This window comes from Sus scrofa, chromosome 14 (assembly GCF_000003025.6).
Source record: "Sus scrofa isolate TJ Tabasco breed Duroc chromosome 14, Sscrofa11.1, whole genome shotgun sequence".
Classification (NCBI taxonomy): Eukaryota; Metazoa; Chordata; class Mammalia; order Artiodactyla; family Suidae; genus Sus; species Sus scrofa.
In genome coordinates, this window is record NC_010456.5 from 46,287,855 (window position 1) to 46,311,162 (window position 23,308).

General features: G+C 43.3%; 1 protein-coding gene across 4 annotated transcripts in view; it reads left to right on the plus strand.

Annotated features, from left to right (window-relative positions):
* KREMEN1 (kringle containing transmembrane protein 1) overlaps window positions 1–23,308 on the plus strand; it is a 69,108-nt gene that overhangs the window by 33,607 nt on the left and 12,193 nt on the right. For all 4 annotated transcript variants that reach the window (XM_013990380.2, XM_013990381.2, XM_005657346.3 and 1 more), the window contains exons 4-5: window positions 12,249–12,373; window positions 16,253–16,406. In XM_013990380.2, the coding sequence (XP_013845834.1) occupies window positions 12,249–12,373; window positions 16,253–16,406 (279 nt within the window). The remainder of the gene's footprint in view (window positions 1–12,248; window positions 12,374–16,252; window positions 16,407–23,308) is intronic.

Sequence of the window (23,308 nt, forward strand, 5' to 3'; positions counted from 1 at the left end):
TGAATTCTCAAGCAAAATCAGTATTGCTGAGACATCAGTTTTAAGAAGGAGAGGCAAGAGATGAGATCTGAGAAGACTTAGATGGGGCCAGATAAGGGATTCTTGTGGTCTGGATGCAGACCTCAATCCAGGAAGATGGTGCTGAGGCTGAGGGGAGTGTGGAGGGTCAGAAGGAAACATTTCTCCATGACTTCATAAGCCTTCGTATTAGGGATTTGGGGTGAGATTTCTCCCTCCTAATCCGTGAGAGGTTCTCTAGTGACTGTATCACTCACACAGACCAGCCCTAAGAGGATGCCAGCAATGTGGGAGCTTCAAGTCAGTCTCAGCCAGTGACCTCACTGCCTCAAGTTCCTGTTAATTTAATGACACCCTGACTTTGTTAAAACAGATTTGTCATTCCTTACAAAGATGCATCACCCCAAAACAGGATTTGAAAGCTTCTAATTGTGATCCCTAATAAGAGTTTTTAGAGCTAAGTTCTGAGTTTGAATAAAAAGCCAAGGGCATTTTGGCAGTGGTGATCAAGGCAGTCTCTCAAACATAGAAGATGTTTTGTTTCTGTCAGCACTTTCTGCATTTTATCGTCAGCACTGATTTTTAAAAAACGTTTTAGCTTTTATTTAAATTATTATTGAGTATGTATAAAGCACTTAAATTCCCTTTATCAGCTTTTTAACAGCCCTATAACCCCTCCCTCCAGCCCTGGTCAGATGAGAGAATGAAGCTGGAGCAGTTGAGTGATGTGAGAGGGTTACCCTCTAAACTAAATAGGATTTGAATCTAGGACTCCTAATGGCAAGACCAGTGCCCTTTCCATCCAGAACTTGAGAACAGCCCTGTTTCATTTATATCCTTAAAACAAGGGCCTTGGGATGGTTCCAGGCTACTGTTGAGGTCACTGTTGAGAATTTTTCGTTGTGGATTGTTTGGGAATTAGAGTTTGAAATTCTGATAGTATGCTGAATTATTAGGATTGCTTTTTTGACATTGTGGAAACCAGAGGATTAACTCAGTGGCGACAGAGGGTCTGCAGTTCAAGCTGTTAGCTCCAAGTCATTTTCTTTTCCCCTTTGAATCTGGGAAATCCCAAGCCCCAAGAGTAAGTAGGCTGCGATGGTATCCAGGAAGCATTTGTTGCACAGCAGAGCCGCTCTGTAAAAAGTTGGGCCCGTCTCCACGGCTGTTCCTAGCCCAGCTGTTCTCAGCTGGGAAAGGGCTCCCCAGAGTTGGACCCTATGTATGAAACACTGCATCGTCGGCCTTGTCCCGGCTGTAGGGTCTCCCCCAACACCATCTCCATTGCACAGGCTGAACTTCACCTTGAAAAAGACACATTAACACTCTACAGCTAAAACAAACCTCCAACTTCAGCTGATAGCCAAAGCAATATTGAAATGAACATTAATGATATAAATGACGCAGACTCATTTTTACCTTTTCTCTCTTTCCACTACAATTATTTAACATTTTGTCTGATGGAACCCTTTTAGACTGTGCAAATTAGCATAGTCAGAGTTCAGTTTTTATTGTTTATTCAGTCTTTTGTTGTTTATTGTTTATATTTTGTGTTATGTGAGCAAGGTTTTTTCCCCAACTGGACTGAGCTGTTCAAATATCAGCACAGGGGTAGCTCTGGAATCTCTGTGAAGGAGAGACTTAAGGTGGAAAGGGGACTCAAGAATTTCTCTGAAAGCCATATTTTCTTGGTCAGCACCCTTAGGTTACCTGGACTGAATATTTATGGAGGGGTGCGGATGGAATTTATGGGGCCTTTCCCCCTCCAGCCAGATATTTTAACTATCTTCCTCATCACCTAGCACAGTGGACGCCATAACAGGTGCTCACCAAATATCCTTGCTTGTAAAATGTCATATCTCTTCTAACAAGAGAGACCACACAATCTAGTGGAAAGAATGTGGACTCCAGAGTCACACCGGCTTAGATTGAAATCATTACTTGCTTAATAGCTACGGCAAAATGAGCCTCCCCTGAGCCTCTGTTTCCTTATCTGTACCTTCCAAGGTTATTTTGAAGATTAAAGGAGTAAAATACACATGACTCCAAGTCCAGGACCTAGCAGAGGGTAGGCACAAAATCCCAGCCCAGATTGTGGTGGGAATAGACCACCATTGGCATGTTCCTATCATCTCACTCCCAAATAGGTTATTCCTAGCCTGCATTTTATCTCTGTTCTCTGTCTGGTCCTTTTTTTTTTTTTTTTTTTCCTGCTTTTTAGGACCCCACCTGCAGCATGTGGAAGTTTCCAGGCTAGGAGTTGAATTGGAGCTTCAGCCATCAGCCTATGCCACAGCTACGGCAATGCAGGATCCTTAACCTATTGAGCGAGGCCAGGGATCGAACCTGCATCCTCATAGATACTAGTCAGATTCGTTTTCGCTGAGCCACGATGGGAACTCCACAGTGGATACTATTAAATTTTTCATTAAAAAAATTACAGACTTTCACAGTTCCTTGGTGGCTCAGTGGGTTAAGAATCTAGCATTGTCACTGCTGTGGCATGGGTTCGACCCCTGGCCGAGGAACTTCCGCATGCCACAGACACAGCCAAAAAAAAAAAAAAAAAAAAATACAGACTTTCTGAACCAAATTAACATTTTTCTCAGTGACAATTCTATATAATCCCTTTTTAGAATGTTCTAAGCATACCAATAACTTAAAAAAAAGGAAAATCATTCCAATCAATATGGATGATTTTACTGAAAAATCTTTATACCAGGACTTGCCTGTAAGGAAGATACATAAACATAGGGAATAGTCTCTACTCTCCATCTTCTGATGTGATTAGGAATCTGAGTTATCAATCTAGGAGACATTTGGAAACCAGCCCACCAATTGTTTAAGAAAGATTATGGGGTAGAGGGCCGTGAGGTTTTGAAGGTGGGTTGGCTCAGGAAGGGTTGGGAAACTGGAGGCATCTTCTTGGAGAAAGACTGGTGGGGCTGGATGGGTCAGGGCACAGCCTGACAGACTTGGAGGAAGGCCTTGGGATTGCTGTGCATGTGGTGGGAGCCAAGCTGTCTGAGGAAAGGAGTGGCCAGAGAAGAACTAAGTCAGAACCTTGCAGGGCAGCCTTGGCTAGATGGGGACTGACACGCTGGAAGCCCTCGTTCAGGAAGATGAGCCCAGTGTCCCTCTACGGGAGGGACTACAGGGAGGAGAGGATGGATGTAGATTTCTAGGTGCAGGAGATAAGGTCCTGGCTGTGATGGCAGCAGCAAGATAATGCAGGAGGGGTTAAATGCAAGATGCTTTAGGAAGAAGTCAGAACTTGATGACAAGTGGATTCTATAAGGGATGAGACAGCAGGAAGAAGAAAAGATGACTCTGTGGTTCTTTGCCAGGGATATTTGTGGTGGCCCTGGAAAAAGTTCAAGTCAACAAACTGAGCTCTTCTTCCCAGAGACACAGCTGCATCATTCCCCTTGAACTTGGACTGACCTTTTGACAAGCAAGGTGTTTCAGTTGTCTGTTAGTGCATGACACGCCACCCCAAACTCTGGTGGCTTAAAACAACAATTTGTAATTTCTCCTGACTTTGTGGATTGGCTGAGTTTCAGCTCAGCATTGCTGCTGCTGCTCTCATCTGGGCTCAGTCAAGTGGCTGCATCACCTGGTGGCCCTGCTGGGACCTGGACATCCAAGACGACCTCAGACCTCTATCTGGGTGACCCCTCTTTCCAGCCACATACTTACACCTCTTGCATAGTGGCTGGCTTCTAAGAGAAGCTGCCAGACCTCTTAGGAAGTGAACACAAAAGTCCACCACAGTCTATTGGTCAAAGCAAGCCACAAGGTCAGCCCGGATTCAAGAGGAGAGGAAACTGATCCCAAGTTTTAAAGTGTGGAGTCACATACATGTATGGGGAGGGGAGAAATGATTAGAGCCTCCTTTGGAGACTGTCCATCATATTATATCACCAGAAATTGTTTCAGAGAAAGAGCTCCCACGGGAAGGGAACTACCTCTGTGATCAGGGTCTTATCTGGTCAGAATCCTTAGGAACTCTCACTACCTTCCCCTAAAGGTAAAATGTCGTAGGGGATGAAAAGGCTGTGTTTACCTATTTATTTGGGTGAGTTTAATGTGAGACTTAGATACATGAGTGGGGCTGAGTGACTGAAACGAGAGTTGCCGTTTAGAAATAATGTTAAAGAGGTAGGATGTGGACCACAATGGCAGCTGTCAGATTTGGAACAGAGGTTATAGTGGACAGTATGGTCACAGGCCGAGAGTGTGGAATAATCTACACTTAACCCATCAATGCTCTGAAGGAAGTATTTGAAATGACTGGTCCTTTAATAGGACACCAGCGGTATCATCTCTTGTATACTTAGTCCTTGTTCCCATGGAGGGGAGAATTCAGCTACTGAGGCACCAAGGTGGAATCCCTGATGCAGAAAATGGTCTCTGTCACACAAGGTTAAATGACATTTAAAATAAATGGAGTCACTGCATTGTTTCCGAATAAGCAGATTTTATTTGTAAGAAAAAGTGAAAGGAGTTCTGCAGAGCCAGGGAAGAGGGTTTTTTGTTTGTTTTTTGGCAGTGTTTTTGGCCTCACCCACAGCCTATGGAATTTCCCATGGTTTGAATCCTTAACCCTCTGTGCCACAGCGGGGACTCCCAGGGAATTTTTTTTTTTTTTTTTTTGTCTTTTTGCCTTTTCTTGAGCCGCTCCCGCTGCATATGGAGGTTCCCAGGCTAGGGGTCAAATCGGAGCTGTAGCCACCGGCCTACGCCAGAGCCACAGCAACTCGGGATCCGAGCCGTGTCTGCGACCTACACCACAGCTCATGGCAACGCCGGACCCTTAACCCACTGAGCAAGGCCAGGGACCAAACCCGCAACCTCATGGTTCCTAGTCGGATTCATTAACCACTGTGCCACGATGGGAACTCCATCTCCCAGGGAATTTTTTAAAATGCAAGACAAGACCTTCGCTTCTGGTTTCTTAAACAAACATCTCAGACTTGATCAGAGCGTTGGAATAGAAAACACACTAAACACACACACACACACACACAAAAGAAAGAAAGAAGAAGAAAAAAGAGAACAACTCATTCAAGCTAACTTGAGCAAAAGAGATTTTCTAGAAGGATGTTGGGAGTATATCCCAGAACCCAATCTCTGTGTCCCAAGAACCTGGGAAGAAATTACTCACTCTTGCCATCTCTCTCCGGGGCCACCAGGTCTCCCATCTTTACCTCTCCTTCAGTAGGGCATCCATTCTTCCTCCTCTTTGTGGACCAGGAGAAGCAGCTCACTCATTACTCACATGGCCCAAATATGGCTGGTTGCCTTAATCCCTACTAGACAGAACCCTTCAAGTCCAGTGCCTACAATTTACTAACCGGAATCCTAGTTTCAGCATCCTGGGAGTGAGATCTGGTGGCCCCAGTGGGAATCAGCTGAGGCAAGAGGATGGGCTCTTTGGCCTGCCCACAGCCAGCAGCAATTAATGGGAGCAGATCCTCTGTGACAGGGCTGTGGACAAGAGGAGGTTCTCAGAAAAATGTTGTCGACTATGGAGGTCCCCGTGGAAGTGTGTGTAGCACCTTCACAGTGAGGCCATAGTTATTTCCAAATTTAATGGCTGTTTAGGAAGCCTGCCCAGTCCTTCCCAACAGTTCCTTGTGATAGTAAAAGAACAACAGTTTTAACTGTCATGAATTTTAAAGCATCAACTATGATATACAAGGGGTCCATTTGTATTTAAAAAAAAAAATTTTTTTTTTTTAATTGAAAGTGATGCAGCCTCTTTGGTAAGAAGAAAACATGCATGACCAAGCCACAGGATTTTAAAGTGGTCTTGAAAGTAAAAAGGAATTTGAGAACAAATATCCCTTTTTCAAACTGACTTTTCCTCCCTGCTTCTGGGAAGAGCTAAGGGCGGGATACGGTCTGGAAATCCACTCAGTTGACCAGTCTTGCTTTTGAAGACTACAATGACGTGTCTTCTCCGGCGAGACTTGGAGCCACACTTTCCAGTGCGAATCAGAGGCCGTGACAGCCCTCAGAGGCCGGCCTTGTGGTGCACAGAGCATTGAGGGACTAATGTGTTTGCAAATTCAGTCTCTTTCTCAGTCACTTTCATTTAGCTCCCTGACTGGCCCATAAGGAAAGGGAGGCAGGGACACAATAAAAAAGCCATGGAGTGAGAACCTGCCATCCTAGAGCTTACTTCTGCTCTCCAGTTCCCTCTTGTGTGCCCCATGCAGGGCCCTTCACCTTGCTGAACTGTGGTTTCTTCTTGGTCGCCTGAGATCATCACCTGTGCCGCCTTCCTGAAAGGGATACGGGTTTTCATGTGAGAGGCTTGCATGGAAGTGACCTGGGTTGGGCCAGATGTAAGAGTTAATATTTTAATATCTGGAACCAAACCCAGTTTTCCAAGGTAGCTGCCTTTGATTTTGTCTTTTAACTCAATGCTCAATTTTACTTTCCTATTAACCGAGCAGGTTATTCTTGTTTGTGTGGTAAATGATGAAAACCTTATTATATGTAATGATAATAGACATTGTTTATTCAGCGTGGACTATATTGCCAGACCTTGTGGTGTTTACTTTATTTACACTATCTAATTTTAATTCTCGAAAGAACCCTTTGAGGCCTGTATTGTTCCTTATTCCACTGTAGATGAAACTTGGTGGAGGGGCCACTGTTCAGCCTGGGGTCTGTCTGACTTGAAAGCCCATGTTTGTGATTGCTGCAAAATGCTGGTTGCTTCTGGATGGGTGACGGTAACACCAGAGCCCTTTAGTATATTGCCAAGAAGTGGGAAGTAAGCAAGCAAAACCCCCCAAGCTACAGAATGCACTGCCAAAAGTGGGAAGCATAAAGGCCCTCCTTCCTTCAGAAACTATCCTTTCTTTTCACACAATTCTTTTTTTTTTTTTTGTCTATTTGCTATTTCTTTGGGCCGCTCCCACAGCATATGGAGATTCCCAGGCTAGGGGTTGAATCGGAGCTGTAGCCACCGGCCTACGCCAGAGCCACAGCAACACGGGATCCGAGCCGCGTCTGCAACCTACACCACAGCTCGCGGCAACGCCGGATCGTTAACCCACTGAGCAAGGGCAGGGACTGAACCCAAAACCTCATGGTTCCTAGTCAGATTCGTTAACCACTGCGCCACGATGGGAACTCCTTTTCACACAGTTCCAATAAACTTGATAGTTCTGAGCCTGGGAAGCAGCAAGTTAAGAAGAGGATGAGCAAAGACCACAGGCACTAACAGTAGCAAGAAGTAGACACTGATACTCCTTCCAGTTCTAATGTTCTGAGGGTTCAGCAGCCCCAGTAGGAACCAAAGAGAGGGACTAACTGTAAAAATCAGACACAAGAATATAGAAAAGCACACCAGTCTAGGGCCATTTGGTGATGCATATTTGATGACCTCAAGTCACCAAGAATCTGACTGTAGGGGCTTAGGTTGCTGCAGAGGCTTGTGTTTGATCCCTGGCCAGTGCAGTGGGTTAAAGGATACGATGTTGGAGTAGCTATGGTATAGGTACAGCTGCAACTCAGATTCAGTCCCTGGCCAGGGAAGTTCCATGTGCCGTGGATGCAGCCATTAAAAAAAAAAAAAAAAAATAGGTTAACCTAAGTTTAAAGGAGTTCCCGCTGTGGTGCAGTGGGTTAAGGATCTAACATTGTCTCCACAGTGCCTCAGACATGGGTTCAATCTGTGGCGTAGGTTGCAGCTGCAGCTCAGATTTGAACCCTGGCCCAGGAACATCCATATGCATCAGGTGCGGCCAAAAAGGAAAAAAACAAAACAACAACACAACAAAAAACACTAAGTTAAAAAAAAAAAAAAGCTAATGCATTTTCTCAAAGTTACATCCGAAATGAAAAAGATAGAATTTTAAGTTTTTTGGGGTTTTGTTGTTGTTTTGTTTTTGTTTTTGTCTCTTGTCCTTTTAGGGCCACACTCACGGCATATGGAGGTTCCCAGGTTAGGGGTCTAACCAGAGCTGCTGCTGTGGGCCTACACCAGAGCCAGAGCAACACGGGATCTGAGCCATGTCTGCAACCTACACCACAGCTCACAGCAACACTGGATCCCCCAACCCACTGAGCAAGGCCAGGGATCAAACCCGCAATGTCATGGTTCCTAGTTGGATTCGTTTCCGCTGTGCCACAACAGGAACTCCGAATTTTAAGTTTTAAAGTTAACCTTAATGGAGAACTTGGTTGTCTGGAATGGTGTTTCAAGATAGCCGAAGAGGTCAGTCAGGAGTCACAAGCAGTGGTTCCTGACTTTAAGTGGACCTTGTTATGCACATCAGCTCTCACTTCTACTCTGTTCTCTCCATTCACTGCTTGCCTAACAGGTACTGTTACCCACTCACTCTATGATTTCAGCTGGCAACATAGGATACATCTGTTCATTCAGAACGCAGTTTTAGAGCACTCGCTGTGTGACTAGGACTGTGCCAGGCCCTGTGTGCAGAAGATGCAGTCCTACCCATAAGTCGTTCACCGTTAATGGGGGAGAGAGACATAGACAGATGTTTAGAATCAAGCTTAGCATGGGCTGCTGGAAGAACTACACAGCAGGGGCCTATAACCTATTTTGTGGGGTGGGAGGATGATGGGAGGCCCATGGGCTCCCCAAGGGCAGTGGTGCTCATGCTACAGTCTTAAGGCAGGCAAAGTATTCTAAGCAGAAGGAAGAGCTCATACAAAAGTCCAGAGGCCAGAGAGAAACCTGCAGGTGGGAAACTTGCAAATACACTGTAACTCATCTTGGCTTTTGTACAGAATATGAGCTGAAGGATGGAGAGAGGGGTCATGCTATTGGGGGTGGGGTAGGGAAGCAGCACAGATCAAGCAGGGCCTTGTGTACCAGAGAGAGAGAGTTTGGACTTATTCTGAAGGGCAGCCTGGGAACTTTGAGGGTTTTAGACAGTGCCTCTGCATACCCCTCTAGCCCCTGATGCTTTTCCCTCGTTCTGTCACTAGTCACACTCACTTCTTTGGGTACCTGCAAAGGCCAAGGCCCTTGGCCTAAGATCATCCTTGTTGCAGTGTACTAACTGGATTAGGGTGGGCCTAGGAACAACAGAGAGACAGAATCACAGGCTGATGGAGTGATCCAAGTGGGATGGGATGGTGTCCTAAACCGGGGAAATGGCAGAGTGGATAGAGCTGCGGACAGTGTCTGCAATATCTTCGGAGGTAGAATTCAGTGTCTGGCAAGCTCTTGGCTTGGGTGAAAGGATGATACCTAAGGCCATTTGATATTCAGATGGATGGAGCAGTGGTGGGTGGGGGGTGGTCCGATTTCCAGTGTCTACCTCCTGGTGTGTTTTGGGATCTCACAGCCCCACTGGAACATGAGCTGCCTGGATTTACTCACCGGATTGTTGTGAATAAAGCTTATGGGTTCCAGCTGCATCACTGCAAACCACGACCGTGTTTATGTATAATCTTAACATTTATGCTTATGTGCCTTGGGCTGTCTATAAACAAGTACATAATAACATACTTACTTGTGAGCATAATGGAATAAATGAAACAGAAATCAGAGTAAATGACCAAGATGATCGTGATCAAGTAGCTCTCATTAAAAACTATTAAATGCTTGGTTCAGATTTCCATGTGTAAGTCCCCTTTAACAAACTCGGTTTATGTGATATGCCCCTGACTAGAGACGCTTAACTCACTGCATTTGTTTAAACTCTAAAACCCGGCCAGTCCCAAGCCAGGCCCCCACTGAACACCAAACTCCTACTGCCTAGAGCTTTTCTGTTCACATTTGCTACTATGGAGATTTGGTTTGTTTCTGAAAGATGCATTTTAACATTTGTGTGGTGAGCCACATTTGTTATATTTGAACTATGTGTGACGCAAGGGAGAAGGGTAACCACTTGGCTTAGGGGGGAAGGGTGACTTTTTGAGTTCACTTCCTGCCAAATTTAAATGAGCCTGTTAGATGTAGATGGCGGCAGAAATTAAAAAGTGTGTGTGCTTGTATATACACCTGTATATACAGGTATATGCTTTTACATGCCCAAACCAACATGGATATAAAACTTACTAAACTGGACCATGCTATTTTCCAGTATTAAACATAAAGGAAAAGTGCTTTCTAAGACTCTATATGTCACACTTGGGAATTGGATAATGTATAACTCTTGACTGACCTCGAAGTGCTTTTAGGACTGGGCCTCATCTATGTCTTATTATATCTTCAGTTATATAAACTGTGAGGAGCCAGAAAAAGCAGAGAAAGGGCTTCATCTGATGGTGGAGTGATTCGTAAATTAATAACATAGATAGAAAACTAAGGGCTGGAGAGGTTGATTTGACCATGGCTCATCCTACATTCATTCCTTCTTTCAATAAGCAATATTAATATATGTTATATAGGTGTGTTAGTTATCTATTGCTGTATGACAAATTATTCTAAAATGTAATGACTTAAAAAAACACACATTTATTATCTCACTCTTTCCGTGGGTCAGGCAATCTGGACAAGGCTTAGCTAGGTCCTCTGCTTCAAGGTCTGACGTGAGGTTGCAGCCAAGGTGTCTGCCAGTGCTCAGGTCTCATCTGAAAGTTTCACTGGGGAAGGAGCTACTTCAAGCATACATAGTTGTTGACGGCATTCAGTCTTTGCAGCAACTGAAAGTCTCAGTTTCTTTCTTTCTTTTTTTTTGTGTGTGTGTCTTTTTGCCATTTTTTGGGCCACTCCCACAGCGTATGGAGGTTCCTAGTCTAGGGGTTGAATCGGAGCTGTAGCCACCAGCCTATGCCAGAGTCACACCAACACGGGATCCGAGCCATGTCTGTGACCTACACCACAGCTCACGGCAACGTCGGACCCTTAACCCACTGAGCAAGGCCAGGGATCAAACCCGCAACCTCATGGTTCCTAGTTGGATTCGTAAACCACTAAGCCATGATGGGAACTCCTGAAAGTCTCAGTTTCTTGCTGGCTGTTGGCTAAAGGCCATTCTCAGTTCCTTGCCACATGACCTTTCTGACATGTTCCTTTATCAAAATATATAAGCCAGGAAGGCAATAGAGTCTAATAATGAGACAGAAGTCTCAATCTCGTGTCACAAAAGAGGCATCCCATCAACTTGGCCACTTTCTGTTGGACAAAAGCAAGTCCCAAGTCCAACCCACACTCAGAGGGGAGGGGATCCCACGAGGGCATGACCACCAGGAAGTGGGGGTCATGGGGGGCCATCTTTGAAAGCTCTTTACTACAGCTGGTGCATATATCGAGGTTTCTTTATTCTTGATTGCAGCTTTTTCTATTAGACCAGCCTGATTGTGTGGTTGTGAAACAGTAGTATGCTCACTGTGGTAAACAGGATAATCCCTGTCCCCATAATCTTTAAATATGTTACCTTATGTGGCACATGTGGTTGTTAATAATTTTGAGATGGGGACATTATCCTGATTTACCCAGGTGGGCCAGTGTAGTCTCACAGCTCCTGATAACAGAGAGGCAGGAGGATTAGAGTCAGAGAGTGATGATGATGGAAGTAGGGAGGGAGAGAGGCAGAGGCGGGAACGGTGCAGCTGCAAGCCAAGGAATGGGTGTAGCTTCTAGGAGATGGAAAAGGCAAGAAATAGATTGTCCCCGCAGGCTGTGAAGGACTGCAGCTCTGCTAATACCTTGATTTTAGCCCCATAAGACCTATTTAGAACTTCTGACCTCCTATCCTGTAAGGTGGTGAATTTATACATGAAGCCTCCTATCCTGTAAGGTAGTGAATTTATACATGAAGCCCCAGATTCATGGCAGTGATAAGAAACTGATACATTCACCAAAGGACCTGGAGAAACCAACTTGTGGGGCTTTTGAGGTGACAACAGGTGACACAAGGCACAGGATGATGGGCTCCTGAGGGCTTTTTTTGGCCATCCAGTGACCCTGAACATCATTTACTAGTGTAGCTTCTTTATTTCTAGGCAGTTATTCCTATTCTCTTCAGTACTAAATTCTATCAATATTGAAGAGGTAAAAATTTTCTCGGGGTTCGTTACATGGGTCTCACAGACTCGTCAAAGTAGAACAAAAATGCCACAGCTAGCAGAAGACACTAAGGCTTCCGTTTTTAGAACTTGCTGCTTGTTATATATTTGCACCTTAGGAGTGGAAATGCTGGCTGAGGTGAAAGTACCTGGCATAATACACTTTTCCTTCTTGGGGTTTCACAGCCAGACGTTGTAAAATTCTTTTGTTTTTCTTTTTTCTCCAGTGCCTGGAAACCTTGGCTGCTACAAGGATCATGGAAACCCACCTCCTCTAACTGGTGCCAGTAAAACGTCTAACAAACTTACCATACAAACCTGCATCAGCTTTTGTCGGAGTCAGAGGTTCAAGGTAACAGTTCCATGGCTATATCTATAGAAAAAGATAAAGGTATGAATGCATTCTGCTGAGATATCTTTGAAAAATGTAATTAAAAAAAACAAAACCTGTAAAGAAAGTAGGTTAGTGGTTGCCAGAGGGTGGGAAGTGCTTCAGAGGTATTGCAGCTGCTGATTGGTATGGGTGTCTTTTCAGGGTGATGACAGTGTTCTGAAATTAGATGATGGTGATGGTTGCACCACATAGTAAATATACTAAAAACCACTGAAATATACACTTTAAAACAGTAAACTTTATGTTATATGAATTACATCTCAATTGAAATAAAAAACTGTTAAACCTCTAGAAAAAATAGGGAAAATTTTGATATTGAGTTAGACAAAGATATCTTAAACAGGGCACAAAAACCACAAACCATAAAAGAAAAAGTTGATAAATTGGACTTACCAGAATTAAAAATTTGTCTTAAAAAAAAAAAGTTTTAAGAAAATGAAGACAGGCTACATACTGGGAGAAAGTATTTGCCAAACATATCTCTGATGAGACTTGTGTACAGAATATATAAAGAACTCTTACAACTTTGTAATAAGACAGCTCTGTTTAAAAATGGGCAGAAGATTTGAATAGACATCTATCAAAGAAGACATATGGATGGCCAAAGACATATGACAAGGTGTTCAACATCACTAGTTATCCAGGAAATGCAAATTAAAACCATGATAAGATACCACTACACACCCACCAGAGTGACTAAAAATATTGAAAATACTAAGAGTTGGTAAGAATGTGAAACAACTGGAACTCTTCATGGTCTGCTGGTAAGAATATAAGTGGTACAGACTCTTTGGAGAAAGGTCTTGAAGTTTCTTATAAATTTAGGTATACACCTACTTACAACTCAGCGATACCACACCTGAGTTTTTACCCAAGAGAAAATGAAAACCTGTGTTTGCATAAAGATGTAGGCATCAATGGTCACAGCAGCATTATTCATAATAGCCCCACACTGTGAATAATCCAAGTACCCACTATTTTTTCTTTTCTTTCTTTCTTTTTTTTTTTTTTGTCTTTTCTAGGGCTATGTCTGCAGCACATGGATGTTCGCAGGCTAGGGGTCCATTCAGAGCTGTAGCTGCCAGCCTACACCAGAGCCACAGCAACACGGGATCCAAGCCGCATCTTCGACCTATACCACAGCTCACGGCAATGATGGATCCTTAACCGACTGAGTGAAGCTAGGGATCAAACCCTCAATCTCATGGTTCCTAGTCAGATTTGTTAACCACTGAACCACAACGGGAACTCCTCCAAGCACCCACTAACTGATGAACACATAAGCAAATTGTGGTATGTTTATGCTATGGAATACTACTCAGTAGTAAAAAGAAAAGACACAGTAAGTCATAGTGATACACAACGACATGGATGAATTGCCAAAATATTATGCTAATTGAAAAAATTAAATACAAAAGACTATACTAAACTCAAAATGGATCTTAGGTCTAGCTGTAAAATGTAAAACTATAACACTTTTAGAAGAAAGCAGAGAAGATCTTCATGACCTGGGTTTAGATATGACAACAAAAGCATGATCCATAAATGAAAAAAATTGGTAAATCTTAATTTGGATTTCACCAAAATTTAAAACTTTTGCTCTGCAAAAGACACTTTTAAATGAATGAAAACCTGAAGTTCCCGTTGTGGCGCAGTGGTTAACGATTCCGACTAGGAACCATGAGGTTGCGGGTTCGATCCCTGCCTTGCTCAGTGGGTTAACGATCTGGCGTTGCCTTGAGCTGTGGTGTAGGTTGCAGACGCAGCTCGGATCCGCATTGCTGTGGCTCTGGCATAGGCCGGGGGCTACAGCTCCGATTCAACCCCTAGCCTGGGAGCCTTCATATTGCTGTGGGAGCGGCCCAAAGAAATAGCAAAAAGACAATAAATAAATAAATAAATAAATAAATAAATAAATAAATGAAAACCTGAGAGAATAAAAAGAATATTAGCAAATCCTTATGCAACAAAGGACCTTATATCCAGAATGTGTTAAAAAAAAAAAAAAACCCAAAATAAAACAAAAAAACTCTTAAAAACTTGATAGTAAAAAACAAACAGGAGTTCCCATCATGGCGCAGTGGAAACGAATCTGACTGGGAATCATCAGGTGTTGGGTTCAATCCCTGGCCTCTCTCAGTGGGTTAAGGATCCAGCGTTGCTGTGGTGTAGGTTGCAGATTGGCTCTGATCTGGCGTGGCTGTGGCTGTGGTGTAGGCTGGCAGTTGTAGCTCCAGTTAGACCCCTAGCCTAAGAATCTCCATATGTGCAGCCCTAAAAAGCAAATAGACAAGCAAACAACAAAAAACTCAGTTTTTTAAATGGGCAAAAGATTTGTACAGATACTTCTCCTAAGAGGATATACAGATGGCAAATAAGCATATGAAAAGATATTCAACACTGTTAGCCATTAGGGTAATGTAATGAAACCCACAATGAGGTACCACAACACACTTGTTAGAAAGACTAAAATAAAATACACTGAAAGTAATAACAAGGATATAGAGCAGCTGGGACTCTTATACACTGTCGTGAATGTAAAATGGTACTGTCACTCTGAAAAAGTTTTGCAGTTTCTTATAAAGTTAAACACATACCATACAACCCAGCAGTCCCATTTCCAGATAGTTACCCTAGAGAAAGGAAAACTTACGTTCACACAAAAATCTATACAAATGTTTATAGCAGCTCTATTCATAATCATGAAAAACTAGAAACAACCCACTGAATTAACAAACTGGTACATTCATACAACAGACTACGATTCAGCAATAAAAAGGACCAAATTATAGATACATGCACCAATTTGGATGAACCTCAAAGACATTATGCTCAGTGAAAGAAGCCAGCCTCAAAATACTACATACTTTCCGAGTATGATATATGATGTCTTAGTCCATTCTGGCTGCTATAACAAAATTACCATAGACTGCATAGTTTAAACAATAGCATTAATTTCTCATATTCTGAAGGCTGAGAAGTCCAAGTTCAAGGCATTGGCAGATTTGCTTGTGGTTGCCAAGGTTCTAGAGGGGAAGCTATAAAGTGATAGCACAAGGGAGGTTACTGGGGTGATGCCCCTGCTCTGTATCCTGATTGTAGTGGTGGTTGTACAAATCTATACATGGATTAAAATTCATAAGATTATATGAATCAATAATTTTAGTAGTTCCCATTGTGGCTCAGCATGTTAAGAATCCAGTTAGTATCCATGAGGATGCAGGTTTGATCCCTGGCCTCACTCAGTGGCTTAAAGGATCCAGCATTGCTGTGAGCTGTGGTATAGGTTGCAGATGCAGCTCAGATCCTGTGTTGCTGTGACTGGGGTATAGGTCAATAGCTGCAGCTCCAGTTGGACCCCTAGCCTGAGAACTTCCATATGCTGTGGGTGTGGCCCTAAAATAATAAATAAACAAGCAAATACTTTTACTGTATGGTCATATAAAAAATAGGAATTTTAAATGGGGCTAGAATAAGTTTGCTATGAGGATTAACTATAAAGTACTTACCACCTGGCACATAATAAACATTCAATAAAATGTTAGCTGTTATTAATATTTCAGGTTAATGGGATTCCACTCCCCCATTTACTTAAATATGGTAGAAATGTGACCATAATAAGGGCTGCTTGCTGAAGGGGCGCGCCAGGTGGTGTGCAGTTACTGGTCAGCGTGTAAGGAAGTGTTGTGAGAGTGGATGAGACAAGACGGAGGTCCCAGGGAAGCCGGCTGGGAAGACGAGGAGGGTGCTTTCCCAGGACCCACCCTGCCAGGCTTCTCCAGGCCACCTGATACCCCTGACTGACACTCACCAAGTGCTGCTTTTCTGCTGTGGCAGTTTGCCGGGATGGAATCAGGCTATGCTTGCTTCTGTGGAAACAATCCTGATTACTGGAAGTACGGGGAGGCAGCCAGTACTGAGTGCAACAGCGTCTGCTTCGGGGATCACACCCAGCCCTGTGGGGGCGATGGCAGGATCATCCTCTTTGACAGTGAGTATGCCCCCTGCCCGGTACTGTCCAAGGTAGGGGGACCCTTGGGCCAGGAGAGCAAGGCTGCCCACGCTCCCTCCCTCTTACTCATTCATTCACTTGACAGTACTTACAAAGCCCCTACTGCAGGCCAGACCCTGGCTAGACCCTGGGAATAGAGCACTGAACAAGAAGACTCCAGAAGGTGGGGGCAGACCTTTAACAGTAATTATTTACAGTTGTGCCTTGTGCTTTGAAGAGATGTGGCCTGTTGTAAGATGCTTAGACAACCTAGAAGAGGTAACTTTGCCAGAGTAATAGGGACACTGATGAAATTGCTCAGTATCAGCTCTAAGATCCTCTTGTTCAATGTAATCCACAAGCCCATTTAGTCTTTTTTTAGACATTTGAGATTTATATCTTATTGTGATACAGCAAAGAGGAGAGCTGAAGGCCTGGAACTGAGGGTGCCCTGACCCACCTCCTCCCTGACCTGCCACACTTGTAGAATTCTAGCCAGGAACAGAGTGTGTTCTGAATGGGGTATGGCTGGGGGCCTTGACCTCTCCAACCTCTGGGCCACCTGATCCCTTGTAATCTACCCACATCTCTGTGGCAGTAGTGAGATTTTGTGAGAGCCATAGTACCAATGCAACACCAGATTATTAAGATGGTAGAAAGGAGATAGTCACAAACGAGGCAGACAGAAGGAAAGGTGTGAGATTACTAAGATAGCCTGCAGAGTCTATAGGGTCTTTGCTAGTCACTAGGCTAGAGTAGGTGCTCCCTTGACATCTTGACTAGGCAGAGTTGCTCAGCTTTAAGCAAGAATGTTGTATGGTGAATTAGTTTCCTAGAGCTGCCATAGCAAATTATCACAAACTTGGTGACTTAAAACAATAGCGATTAATCCTCTCATGGTGTGGGAGGCTAGAAGTCTAAAATCAAGGTGTCGTGAGGGAAGAATCTTCCTTTGCCTCTTCCTACTTTCTGGTTGTTGCTGGCAATCCTTGGTGTTCCTTGGCTTGTAGCTGATTCACTCCTTATCTGCCTCCTCCTCTATGTGTATCTGTGCCTTTGTGTCTCCCTGTTTCTCCTTATGAGTACACTGGTTGTTGGTTTAGGCCTACCCTAATTTAGTATGGCCTCATTTAACTTGGTAGTCTGTAAAGACCCTATTTTCAAATAAGGTCACTGTCATAGATACCAGGCATTAGACTTGAACATAACCTTTTTGGAGGACACAGTTCAACTACTACATGGTGATGAGTGTAAAACCCAGCCTGAGTTTATAACTGATGCTTTCACAGGTAGTAGCTTAGACATTGTCAAAAGTATGTGTGTTTTGAGGGGCGGACAGGGGAAGGATCGGCAAGCAGAACTCCTGTGGTTAATTGTTGGCCCTTTTAGCTGTGTGCCCATTAGAGACTGCCACTGACCATATGCATCCTGCTATGCTCGGTTGTGGTGCCTCTGTTAAAGCCTGAACCTTAGCTAATGGTTAAGGGGGAATAATTGCCAAATAATATGCATTGCACATCCATTTAGCCTTTAATCTCTAGAGTTCATTGTTATAAAATCCTTTGCCTTAACACCTCAACCCTGGAGAGTATGTTTGCTGAGCTTTCAAAGTGCCTGGTATACTCTTTTAAGTGAAAAAAGAAAAGAGAGAAACACTGAGTCTCTAGCATGTAGGGCTTTATAAAAATTGTTACATTGGGCACCATGGCAGCCAGCTGAGGAGGGCATTATTATCCCTATGTAAATGTTAATGGTGCAGCTCCTTTGGAACAGTTGGCAGTTCCTCAAATGTGAAACAGAATTACTTTATGACCCAATAACTCCGCTCCTAGGTATATACCTGAGAGAGCTGAAAACATATGTTCACAAAAAAAGCTTGTACATGAATGTTCATAGCAGCATTATTCATGATGGCCAAAAAGCGGCAACAACCCAAAGGTCTATCAGCTGATGACTGCATGAACAAAATGTGGTCTCTCTGCACAAGGGAATATTACTTAGCCCCAAAAAGAAATGAGGTACTGACACACGTCACAACATGATGAACCTTGAAAACACGCATCACAACATGATGACTTCTGAAAACCTTGTTCAGTGAAAGAAACCAGACACACTGAGCCACGTATTTTCTGATTCCATTTATAAGAAATGTGCAGAATAGGCAGGTCCATATGACAAGAAGGAGATGAATGGTTGCCAAGGGCTGGGGAGAGGGAAGGAATGAGAAGTGAGTGCTTAGTGGATACAGGTTTTCTTTTTGGGGCAATGAAAACCTTCTGCAATTAGATAGTGTTTGCACAACATTATGATTATACTAAATGCCACTGAAATGTACCCTTTTAAATGGTAAAAATGGTGAATTTCATATCAGTAAAAACTTAGTTTTTATGTGATACTCTTATTCATTTAGCACATTTTTATTGGTTATGTGCAGTGTGGCATATAAATTACATTTTATTTAGCACAGTGCCTACTAGGGGTGTCAGAGGGCAACAGTTTGATTTCAAGTCTTTGTATCAAGTATCATCTTTGGTATCTAGAAAGATGCTGAGGAGATAGTAATGGACCTCACGCAAAAGTACCGTAAAACAAAATCATGATAATGAAATAAGTGCTATCTGTTGAGTGTTTGCTGCCCACCAGACTTGATGCTGGGCTTTTGTCTATTTTGTTATTTAATCCTTGCAGCAGCCCAGTTGATAAGGAAAACTGTGGCTCAGAGGATTAAATAATGTGTTCAGACTAGTAAGTGCCAGGGCCAGGATTCAAACCCAGGTTTGCCACATTTTTAATTTTTCTATTTTCAGCAGCTAGAATTCCTTTTATTTATTTATTTTTAATGTTTTATTTTTTTTTGCCCACACATGCAGCATGTGGAAATTCCCAGACCAGGGATCAAACCTGCACCACAGCAGCGACCCAAGCTGCTGCAGTGACAACGCCAGATCCTTAACCCACTATGCCACAAGAGAACTCCTAGAATCCTTTTTATTTACAATAATAGAATAGACCATAATAAACAGATTTGGTTTAATACTTTAAAGTGTGTGAACAAGGTTTGCCCAGGTGCTCTGATTGTTTTCAAACTGGCCCCTTCTCCGGTCTCTAGAAGCTGCCCTGTCTGGCTTCTCATGGACTAAGAAGGTCAGAGCTCTGAGCGGCGCCTATTCCCGTCTTCAGAGGCCCTGATGCGTGTTGCCTGACAGCAGCCAAGTCATAATTCACATCCCACCACCTTCTAAAGAAAGGTACAGAATGCAGCACTGCAGAAATAACCTGTAGAGATTCATCTATTAAAGAGTAAAATAGTTTAAATAGCCAAAGTTCTGCCTCATGGAAATCCTATGATCCACTGGATGAGGCTGAACACTTTGAAGATGGTGACTGCCGACTGTCATAATTTGAGAGGGCAGAGCTGCTTCTCGAAAGAGATTGGAGGAGAGTTAGATGTGAGAAAAGGGCCAGGTTACCACCTCTGTGTCCAGAATAGGCTCAGCTACCAGTGGGGCACGAATGAACAAGGGTCTCTGTCAGGATGTCAGTGCAGTTTTCCTGTTTTCTGCTCCTTACAGAAGAGCATTCCAGGCTCTAGAAGCATTAGGCTGCGTCTGCACCAGCGGAAACTGTCAGCTCAGTCGTAATTGACACATGTAGTTTGTCACAGGCTCTGTGGCTGATTTTCCAGGAAGCTCTTCTGAGCTTAGGGAGATTGCTGGAGTAGGCTGGGTTCTATGTGTAAATGCCGTGCTGATGGAGGTTTCAGAGCCTCTGCTGCCCCAGAATGTAATTTATTGAATTAACAGAACCAAACAGGAGATTTGGTGATTGGCCGGTATCAACAGTGGGTGGCAGGGACTGCACAGGCTGGCCTCTTGGCCTCCCTCAGCTCTCGGCACTGAAGGGAGAGGTGACTCATACAGATCACATCTTACTTTGTAACGTTAGTGGAGCACTCAGATTTATAGACATCGTGCTGTTCGTGTCCCATGCATTCTCTCTCTTAATTCTCATAATACTGTGAAGCATTATACTACCCTTATTTGTCAGACAAGAAAACTAAGGCTCAGAAAAGTTTAGGAACTTGCCCCAAGTCCCACAGATAGAGATCCTGCCCTCAGGGAACTTATATTTTGGTGGGAAAGGAGAAAATTAATTATGAAAAAGATTGAGGGCCTGAGGACCCTTAGGTGGGTTCTGACTTGTGAGACTGTGTTAGTAATTGTATTTCATGGATTCAGAGATGCCACCAATTTTGAGACACAACATCATTTTATTCCACTGAGGGAAAAAAATGCTTCCAATTGAACAGTGACCTGCATTGACTAAAAGCCACATCCCCGGTGGTATGTGTCAGGTCAGTGTCCCCTTCAAAAACAAGAACTTGAATAAGTTCCTGTTTCAAGTTTCTCTATTATCTGAATTATATAATTCAAAGTTTCCTAATTTCCTGAATTATCACTGAACTTTAAAAATCCATCATAGAGGAGTTCCCGTTGTGGCTTAGAAGAAACAAACCCAACTAGTATCCATGACGTCGCAGGTTCGATCCCTGGCCTAACTCAGTGAGTTAAGGATCCGGCATTGCCGTGAGCTGCTTGTAGGTCACAGATGTGCCTCTGATCTGGCGTGGCTGTGATGTAGGCTGGCAGCTGTAGCTATAGCCTGGCAAACTCATATGCCCTGGGTGCAGCCCTAATAAATAAATAAACAAATAAATAAATAAATAAAGTTGTCTTCGTACAAATGTATTACAACCTATTCACCATTTACCAATCAATAAATAATGGTAAACATATATGTACAAGCGTTTGAGCATTTATTTTTATTTATCTTGGGTAAGTACCTAGGAATTCCAGGATTTCTGGGTCATACACCGAGTGCATACTCTGTATTTATAAGGCCCTGCCAGCTCTTTTCCCAAAGCTGTACCATTTTGCACTCTGACCAACAATATGTGAGATTTCCAGCTGCTCCACATCCTCACCTATACTTTTGTGTTGTCTGCTTTTTAATGTTAGTCACTCTATCAGGTATGTAGTGGTAACTCTTGGTTTTACTTTGCATTTCCATAATTTCTTTTTTTTTTTTTCTCTTCTTTTCTTTTTTTAATGGCCGCACCCACAGCATATGGAGCTTCCCAGACGAGGGGTCGAATCGGAACTACAGCTGCCAACCTACACGCCACAGCCACAGCAATGCCAGATCTGAGCCATGTCTGCAACTTACACCACAGCTCACGGCCATGCCGGATCCTTAACCCACTGAGTGAGGCCAGGGATTGAACCTGCAACCTCATTGTTCCTAGTTAGATTTGTTTCTGCTGTGCCACAACGGGAACTCCATTTCTGTAATTTCTAATGATGTTAAACATCTTTTCATGTTCTTATTTACATCTGGCATCATATTCTTTTGGCCTAGAGAAGTTCCTTTAGCATTTTCTCTAATGCAGATCTTTTGTTGAGGCTTTTCTCAGCTTTTGAAAACTGTGTTTCACCTTCATTTTTGTTTTTTGTTTGTCTGTTTGTTTGTTTGTTTGTTTGTTTTGTCTTTTTAGCTATTTATTGGGCTGCTCCCGCGGCATATGGAAGTTCCCAGGCTAGGGGTCGAATCAGAGCTGTAGCCGGCGGCCTACACCAGAGCCACAGCAACACGGGATCCGAGCCGCGTCTGCAACCTACACCACAGCTCACGGCAACGCCAGATCCTTAACCCACTGAGCAAGCGCAGGGATTGAACCCGCAACCTCATGGTTCCTAGTCGGATTCGTTAACCACTGCGCCACGACGGGAACCTTCACCTTCATTTTTGAAGAATAATTTTGCTGGATTTTGAATTCTTTGCTGACAGGTTTTATTCTTTCAGTACTTCAAAACTGTTGTTCATTTGTCTTGTGGCTTACATGGTTGCTAGAAATGCCTGCCCTGACTTTGTGATATTTTCTCTTCTTCTGTCTCCTTTTAGGATTTTATCTTTATTTTTTATTTTCAACATTTGATTGTGATGTGACTAGGTGTTGTTTTTTTGTTTGTTTGTTGTTTGTTTTTGTCTTTTTAGGGCTATACCTGCAGCATATGGAGGTTCCCAGGCTAGGGGTCTAATTGGAGCTGTAGCCACCCGCCTAGGCCACAGCCACAGCAACACGAGATCTGAGCCGCATCTTCGACCTACACCACAGCTCATGGCAACGCCAGATCCTCAACCCACTGAGCAAGGCCAGGGATCAAACCCATGTCCTCATGGATGCTAGTCGGGTTCATTAACTCCTGAGCCATCATGGGAACTCCTAGGTGTGTTTTCTTTGTCTTTTTATTTTTGTTTTATTTGCTTGATATTCTTAAATAATCTTTCATCAGATTTGTAGTATTCTTAACAATTATCTCTTCAAATATTTCTTCTACCATATTCTCTTTTTCTTCTCTTTCTGGGACTCTAATTATATATTGCTCAACACCTTGATATTGTACCCTAGCTTTAGATGCTCTGCTCTGCTTTTTTTTTTTTTTTCTCTGTGTTTCATTTTGGATAATTTCTCCTGACCTATTTTCAGTTATGTTGATTCTTTCCTCAGCTTTGTGTAATCTTTTTTTAAGCCCATCAAAGGAATTCTTCACCTTCAATATTGTTTGTTTTATTTTATTTATTTATTTATTTTTGCCTTTTTAGGGCCATACCTGCGGCTTATGAAAGTTCCCAGACTAGGGGTCAAATTGGAGCTGCAGCTGCCCGCCACAGCAACACAATGCAGGATCTGAGCCATGTCTGTGACCCACACCACAGCTCACAGCAACACTGGATTCTTAACCCACTGAGTGAGGCCAGGGGTAGAACCCTCAACCTTGTGGATACGAGTCAGGTTTGTTACCACTGAGCCATGATGGGAACTTCAGTTTCTTTTATTTTTA